At 40.0% G+C, this 8553-nt stretch overlaps 1 protein-coding gene across 3 annotated transcripts in view; it reads left to right on the top strand.

The window, feature by feature from the left end:
* The first annotated feature begins 623 nt into the window (after positions 1 to 623).
* Positions 624 to 8553, top strand: part of ERCC6L2 (ERCC excision repair 6 like 2) — a 130910-nt gene continuing 122980 nt past the window's right edge. For all 3 annotated transcript variants that reach the window (XM_040620146.1, XM_040620147.1, XM_008711803.2), the window contains exons 1-2: positions 624 to 1052; positions 6025 to 6449. In XM_040620146.1, the coding sequence (XP_040476080.1) occupies positions 1007 to 1052; positions 6025 to 6449 (471 nt within the window). In that variant the 5' untranslated portion in view covers positions 624 to 1006. The remainder of the gene's footprint in view (positions 1053 to 6024; positions 6450 to 8553) is intronic.

Genomic DNA, 8553 nt, shown 5'->3' with positions numbered 1-8553 from the left:
GAGTAGTGTGTTATTCTGATGATGCTTTAACAAAAACAGTCCGACCGTCTGCTTAGTGTTTTCCCATAATGTCACACAAACCACTGTAACTGTAGATGGTACACGGAAAAACACTAAATTTTCATTGTATTTTTTACCTTTATCTTCTATTTATGGCATGCATTGCTGGTTTGGACTCACAGAAGTTATTTTTGACTATAGTGTGTGACCACTAAGTTTACTCGGCCTCCCGTGCGTGTCGTGAAGGGTTGGCTTCCGGGTGGGTATCCCACCCAGCTGGGACAGCGCTGCAGGAGGGAGTCACTCGCCTCAAGCTCTTGGGCATGCGCTACACGAGGAACACTACCAAGTACCAAATACAAGCCAGCAAGCCGCGATCGCGGACACGGTCAGCCCTTAAAAGACTGCCGCAGGTGCGAGCGCACGGGTATCTTCAGACCCCTCTGTTGTCCGCCAAGATCCGTACCAGGCAAGAAAGCGATATCAAACTTCGCGATACTTGCAACTGTCGCGAACCTTTGTGTTACCGGCTTCCCGGGGAAAAGATGGCAGGAAGATTGCTCCGCCCATGTGAACCAAGATTTTGTTATCGCGAGATCTCAATGACAGTTCAGGAGCCTGATCTCGCGGGATTTTCCGAACAGGGGCTGAAAGTTGCAGGGGAAGGTAGAGGTAGGGCCAACTCTGAAAGCGAGGGTAAGGGGTCCACTTGCCGGCTTGCCTCCTCCCCCGGCGGAACGCGAGATGACTAGGTGAGCGCCGCCTTGCCAGCCGCCACAGCGCTCTTCAGCTCTGCCGCTGCCTGGGACGCTGCCTCCCTTCTCCCTGGACCCTCTCACCTGTGTTCCCTCTCGTCCGCTGGCGTCGCGCTTCAGGGGGGCGATGTACGAAGGGCTGCAGGAAGTGGCGTTGGCCTCAGTCTTCCCGCCGGTCTCCTCGTCCAGGTCCTCGGCTGCCTGTCGAGTGTTGTACGCAACCAGGCTGCCCGGCCCCTCCCCCTGGCCAGATGGATCCCTCTGCCCCCAAGCCTCGCGCGGAAACCGCCGGCAAAGGTACAAGCTCCGAGCCCGCCTCTCAGCCCAGGCAGCTGTCTTTACTGCGCTGGGTTGGACCCGTTCCTGACAGTTCCCTTGGGGTTGGGGTTTTACCCGGTGGCTCTTCTGAATGACAGCTGGAGTCTGGCACCAATTCCTTGGTATTCAGTGTTGAGAACCTGGACTCTGGAGTCAGACTGGATCTAGTGCTAGCTCTGACAGTTTCTTGCTGAGAAATTTTGGGCAGTTTCCCCATCTGTAAAATTGAGATTATTGCGGAGTTCTTGTGATTACTAAATAAGATGGTATATGCAAAGCACTTACGTGACCCAGCTTCTGGTCCACAATAAGCACTCAATAAATGTGTGGTATGTTGATTCTTTAGGCTTGTATGCCCCAGTTCTTAGCGAATGGTAGAAGTTTGTTGTTACATAGGTGAATAAAGGTTGAGATATTCAGTTCACATTATTTGATTACACAAAGAGCTTAATATGTGATGTACTGAATCAGGGCCTTAGAGTCAACATTTATCGGGTCCTCAAGAGAGGGTTTAAGGAGGTTGTGGTTATCTAACACAAGTCAAATAGGATGCCTTTTGCCCCCATTATTTCATTATTAAAAGTGATACAAGAAAACTATCAGATATTGAGTATTTGTTATGTGCCCAGCAATATGCTGATTGTTTATCCCCATGCTTCTTTGAGAAAGGTATTGATCTCATTAAATAGATGAGGAATTCAGAGCTAAAGTTTAGAGAGGTTTATGTAATAAGCCTCAACTCTGAAGGCTAGGAATTGACACTACAACTCAGGGATCACAAATATAACTACCCATAGAAGCCTGGCAGGTGAAATAAGTAGTGAAGCTGCTGAGTGGAGATTGTAGTGACTGTGATGCTCAGACCTCAGTTAAAAGGAGCAGGGACTACTCAGTTCCAGGGACTTGTTCATTCATGTGTGCATGGTACGGTATGTTTGCCACAAGGTCAAATAGCTTGGTTCAAATTCAGGATCTGCCATTTTTAAGCTGTGTAACCATGGGCAAGTTGGTTAACCTTTATCTGTTTCACCATTTGTAAAATGGAACTAACAATATTATATGAAGTCATGGAATGATGGTGGCGAGGCGTAAATGAAATAAAGCACGTGCCTGGCACACGTAAGTCTTCAAATGTTAGCTCTATATAAATATGTGTTAGTCCTACAAGTATTTCAATTTCAAACAGTGTTCTAGGTGCCCAGGATATAGTAGTGAACTAAGTAAGTCCCTGCTCTAGGGAACTAAGTTGAGATAAACAATAACAAATATTTCATATTTTTCTCTGAAAATGGAATTAAACAGGACAAAGGAAGAGTGGCAGGGAGTGCTATTTTAGATTCAGTGGTCAAACACCTCTGAGGAGATGCCATTGTAGCAGAGACCTGAATGTAGTGAAAAACTCAGTCATTTGTGTGTTTAGGGAGAGTGTTGATGGAAGGAACAGAAAGCTCAGGGGCCGTGAGATGGGAGCATGCTTGCCGTGGTTGAGGAATAGCAAGGAGGCCAGTCTGGAATGAAGGAGGAAAGGAAATGGCGTTAAAGAGGACCCTCCATTCAACCCCACAGGAAGTCCTCCCAAGTTAAGCTATTTGTTCTAGAATTTGATACAGAGAGATTCTAGCCTTTGCCCAAACTTAACAGAATCTATATAGTTCTAGAAATTATTCAAACTAAGGAACTAAATAGATGTCCAGAAATTGTGTGAAGCCCACAGGGCTTTTGCACATGCTGTGTGCTCAGAGATACTCTTGTTAGATCTTCTTCCCTTTTAAATAATGTTTCTTCAGTACTTCTTTTTCATAGCACTCTGTTGTTATCTTCTGAAGCACTTATTACAATTTCATGTCTGTGAGCGTTTTAGTATGTGTCTCCCTCACTAGGTATCTAGGATCTGTGAGGTCAAGGATGTGTTTTTGTTAATAAATTCAGCACATTTATTGAGTGCCTACTGCGTGCTGATGCTGGGGATAAAACTTGAAAAATACAGACATTTTCCTGGAAAGGAAATTACTCTCTAGAGGGAAAGGCAGATAAAAACAAGTAAACATAGTCATTAAACATTGTAATATGAGTTATGGAGGCAATAAAATACTGAGGTACAGAATAAAAGGGTACTCTACTTTAAATAAGTGGAGGAGATGACATAAAAACAGCTGAGAGAAGATTGCTTAGCAAGTTTGAGTACAGGGAGAAATTGAGTTGGAGAGGTGAGTATTGGCAGATCATACTGGGGCTTATAGGCCATAGTAAGGAGTTTGTAGTTTATTCTTTATGCAATGATAACTATTGAAAGATTTTAAAGATTTACTAATAATTTTATTTTTTTAAATTTATTTATTTATTTTAGAGAGAGAGCATGCAAGCAGGGGGAGGGGTAGAAAGAGGGGAAGAGAATCCTCAAGCAGATACCCCACTGAGCATGGAGCCTGATGTAGGGCTGGATCCCAGGACCCAGAGATCATGACCTGAGCCAAAATCAAGAGTCAGATGCTTAACTGACTGAGCCATCGAGGAACCCCAGTAATTTATATTTTTAACTAGTATTGCTGCTATGTGTAAAATGGATTGTAGGGGGGGAAATGGTGGCAGCAGAGAGAATGGTTAGGAGTTTATAGTGGTAATTTAGGAGAAAGCCAAAGGTGGCTTTAGGGCAGAGGGCAGCGAACTGTGGGCTAGAGCCAAATCCAGCCTGACACTTGTTGTAGGTAAAGTTTTGTTGGAACAAAGCCATGCCCATTTGTTTATGTGTTCTCTGTCCCTGCTTTTGTGTTACAAGGGTAAGAGACAGTAGAGCCTGCAAAACTAAAATAATAAATAGCTAAAATCTGATTCTTTACAGAAAAAGTTTGCCGACAGTTGTTTTAGAGAGGTGGTAGCATGATGGAGGGAAATGATACATTTTGAGGGAGAACCAGCAGGACTTTCTGATGGATTGGATGTAGGGAGTAATATAAAAAGAGGAATAAGGGCTGGCTAAAAGTTTTCTACCATGAAAAGTTGGCTAGATGATGATGCCATTTAATGAGATTTGGAAAGACTAGTTCTGAGCAAAGTTCAATCATTATCATTTTTGACATTTTTTTTTCATTTTATACCTATTGTGTGGTACAGTATTTGGTAGGTAATTGGTGTTAAAACATATATGTTGAATAATAAACTCATTAATGACTTAAGTCTTTAAAAATTGGAAGGCGTTTTCTGGATGGGCAAACAAATCATGTGAAACAGAAATAATGTGTTAAGAATTGCTATAAGAATTAATTCAGGTCTTAAGGCTCAAATGGTACTGTTATGAAAATAGGGCCCAGTAATCTGTTATCCCTGTACAGTAGATCAAGGTTTTAGTTTCATGTTAAAACTGTGTCTTTTAGAATTGTGTGACAGTTCTCAGTTTGGGTTCAAAGATTAGAATAAGAGAACAGATTTTTCTCGGGCTACTTCTAATTGTTATGCAAAATAACCTTACCAAAGTTAGAGGGAATAACGGTTTTACTTTTGAGGAACAACTGATGAGGAATAGCATAATGAGCTATTCGTGCTTAAGAGAGTATAGATATATTAGTCATATTATAATCACAAATATTATAAAAATCTAACGAGAAATCATTGGAAAGACCCTAAGAAACTACCAATGGTTATCTGACCTCAATAAGAAATATATGAGAAAAATAATTCCTAGTATTCTTACATCTGTAGTCATACAGCTCCTCTGTAATTCTGGCTATAAGAAATTCCATTTAGAAAATTATTTTTACTTAATTTCTTCTATTTGGTATCTTTTAATTATACTGGTTGTATGCTCTAAAGATGTTCCCTTCCCTATTCATAGTGCTATATTTTCTGAATAGAAAATAAAATAGTCGGAGCGTCTGGGTGGCTCAGTGGGTTAAGCTTCTGCCTTCAGCTGGGGTCATGATCCCAGGGTGCTTGGGATGGAGCCCTGCATCAGGCTTCCTTCAGTGGGGGGACCTGCTTCTTCCTCTCCCTCTGCCACTCCCCTGCTTGTGCTCTCTCGCTCTCTCTCTCTCTGTCAAATGAATAAATAAAGTCTTCAAAAAAAAAAAAAAGAAAAGAAAATAGAAAGCTGTGCAATGAAGCACGGAATAAATACATATAGACAAAGGGGTCAGATTTTTCAAAGAATAATAGAATCTTAGCAGAAAGAGATCTTAGAATTCATCACTTTTTAAAGAACTGCAATCCTTGAAAACCTAGAAGGGAAAAAAGTTGTGGCAGGGCTGGCACACATCACTCTGTAGTTTCTGTAGTTGAATTGGAGATTCCCTTGGTTAGTTGTATACAAATTCAAGGAACAGTTTAGAAGCAGCAATATTGACAAGAAGGAACAGCTGTCTCCAGAGAAAGGAGATGGGAAAAAACAGACAGGAGAATCACAAAAGCATTGCTGTTTAGAGGATTTTAGCTTACTCATTATCAAGTCCCATTTACTATTAGTCTACCATATCATGAATAATATATGTAATGTTCATGAATCATCATGAGTACCTAAATTAGCAGTTCTCAACCCTGGCTGTGAATAAGAATGGCCTTTGAATTCAACAATATCCACCAAACAAAGTAATAAATAAATAAAAAAAAATAAAATAAAATGAAATAAATAAAAATAACAAAGTAATAAAACTGTGGCCCATAGCCACTGAACCATAATCAACAGAGTTAATGTCCAAGCATGTATGAGGAGATTGTGACACACAGCCAGGGTGAGAACCACTGGAAATAAATTATATATCCTTTTTTCTGCTTATTATAGGAGAACATCTATTAATATGTTTTAGGAGAATATCTATACATGTTATAATTTATCTTGTTTCAGTAATTTGGAAAGGGTATTCATGTGAGGTACATTTTTTTTTTCTCATAGCAGTGGATAAATGGGGAGTTACTTTATAAGTTAGATTTGGAAATTTTATTTTCTTCTTTATTATTACAGACATATGGCATCCAGGAGAAAGATGTCTTGCCCCTTCTCCAGATAATGGAACACTTTGTGAAGCAAGCATAAAATCTATCACAGTGGATGAAAATGGGAAGTCATTTGCAATCATCTTATATTCAGATTTTCAAGAAAGAAAAGTACCTCTTAAAAGGCTTCAAGAAGTAAAATCTGTTAAAGATTGCTCCAGGAATTTTATATTTGATGATGAAGATTTGGAAAAGCCTTATTTCCCGGACCAAAAATTTCCATCATCTGCTGTTGCTTTTCCATTATCTGAAGATGGAGACGCTATTCCTTATACTATTAACAGGTATTTGAGAGACTACCAGAGGGAAGGAGCCCAGTTTCTCTATGCACACTTCATCCAAGGAAAAGGGTGTATTCTTGGTGATGACATGGGACTTGGAAAAACAGTACAGGTATTTCTTTTAATTACTTTATAATTGAAATTCATTAAAGTCATTTTATGATGTACCTGAATGGATACCACATACAAATCTCTATTTGTACTCTCAACTGTTATAGTAGCTATTGTGTGTGTGTGTGTGTGTGTGTGTGTGTGTGTTTCTCACCCAGTGGACAGGAAGGTCCTCAAAATTAGGATGGTGTGTAGTAATTATTTTATCCTCAGTACTAATTTAGTATCTGTGAAATACGTTATTCAAAATAATGTTTTGGTATAGCTTGGCTTGATTTTACCTTTGGTGATACTAGCACTAAAATATCAATTTATATTTAAAGTAGTTTGACTTTCTTAGCAATACTGTATGGAAGGAAAGTATTCTGACATTTGTTAAGGTATGTAACATGGTTAAATTGATTTCTTGCAGGCCTTTTGTGTATATTGTGTAGAGTTTATCATATCAGAAGTTTTTAAATCTGGGATCCCTGGACCACTAGGAATACCACTGGTGGACTTCAGAGAGGCTTCCTATTTCCCTAAAATGTGTGCAAGAATTTGTATACTTATATGGTTTTCTTCAGAAGGAGTGTATGTTGGTTATTTATTGCTGCATAACAAATTACCTCAAAATTTAGCAGCTTACAACAGTATGCATTTATCATACTACAGTTTCTGTGGGTCAGGAATCCAGGTACAGATTAGCTGGGTCCTCTGGCTCCACCTCTTGCAAGGCAGCAGTCCTATCAAGGTTGGACTAGGGCAGATTCCCTTCCAGGCCATATGGTTGTTGGTGGGATTCAGTTCCTTGTGGGATGTTAGACTGAGGCCTCAGTTTCTCATGAGCTATTTATTGGTGAAGGGCTCCCTTGGTTCCTTGCTACATGGGCCTCTAAATAGAGTTTCTTTTAACATGGCAGCATGCTTCATCAGGGAGAGCAAGTGAGAGGGCAAGAGAGCATAAGTAAGAGAGAACCCATGGTCTTTTGTAACCTCATCACAGAAGAGACAGCCCTTCACTTTTGCCATATTTGCTTCTTTAGAAGCAAGTTGCTAGGTTCAGCTCTTAGTCAAGGGGGAAGATTAAACAGGCCTGTGGATACCAACAGGTGGGGATTATTGGGAGCCCTGTCAGAAGCTGCTTATCACAAAGGTTTGTGATCTAAAAAGATTAGAGTTCTGAAGCTAGACTTTATACTATACAATCACTCTGGATTTTCAGGAGTGTTTGTCTAGTTTCTGATTAAATCCTTCCGTGTTTCCTTCATTATAATTGAATTTAAGCTATTTTATTCTTCATGACACTGCCATTGTTAGTGGAACTCAAAGGTAAGTGAAAAACTAATTTAACATTTAAAAATAGTCTAGGGGTGCCTGGGTGGTGCAGTGGGTTAAGGGCCATACTCTTGTATCAGCTCAGGTCATGATCACAAGGTTGTGAGATCGAGCCCCATATCAGGCTCCACGCCCAGCTGAGTCTGCTTCGGATTCTCTCTCTCCCTCTTCTTCTCTCTCTGCCCCTCCCCCTGCTCATGTGTGTGTGTGATTTCTCTCACTTTCTCTCTCTCAAATAAATAAATAAAATCTTAAAAAAATAGTCTAATAATGCAATTGTGTATAAAGCTCTGATGTAAAAAGCTAGAGTGAAACTAAGTCCTTCAATAAGCATAGTGTATCACCAGTAGCCATACTGTTTTGTTCTTTAAGCCCAGGCAATGCACATAGTTCTAGGCTTGCACATTGAAGGTGCTAAATAATTGCTTATGGAATAAACAAATTTACTTTCTCAGGAGAATAGGTAGCAAGAATAAAGAAAGGAGCCTTTAGGAAACTATCATCTGTGACCAAGATATACAGATGAATACTAGAGGAAAATAAATATCTATAACTATAAGAAACTAATATGACTATCTTACATACAATTTTATTGTGTTTGCCCATGCTAGAATGTCCTTTCCCACACTTCTTTGACTAGCCAATGCCTGCTAATCTGCAAAATCAGAAACATGAGGGTGCTATAAAAAGTGACCTTTTTGGGAACTAGTTTGGCATCTCCTCCCATTAAAACTACTAAATACAATTCAAATTCGTATGCATGTTTAAGGCTCAAATTTAGCTTTCAT

This window comes from Ursus maritimus, unplaced genomic scaffold (assembly GCF_017311325.1).
Source record: "Ursus maritimus isolate PB19 unplaced genomic scaffold, ASM1731132v1 scaffold_34, whole genome shotgun sequence".
NCBI classification, from domain to species: Eukaryota; Metazoa; Chordata; class Mammalia; order Carnivora; family Ursidae; genus Ursus; species Ursus maritimus.
Note: the sequence above shows the minus strand (reverse complement) of the source record. Positions and strands in the feature narration are given on the sequence as shown.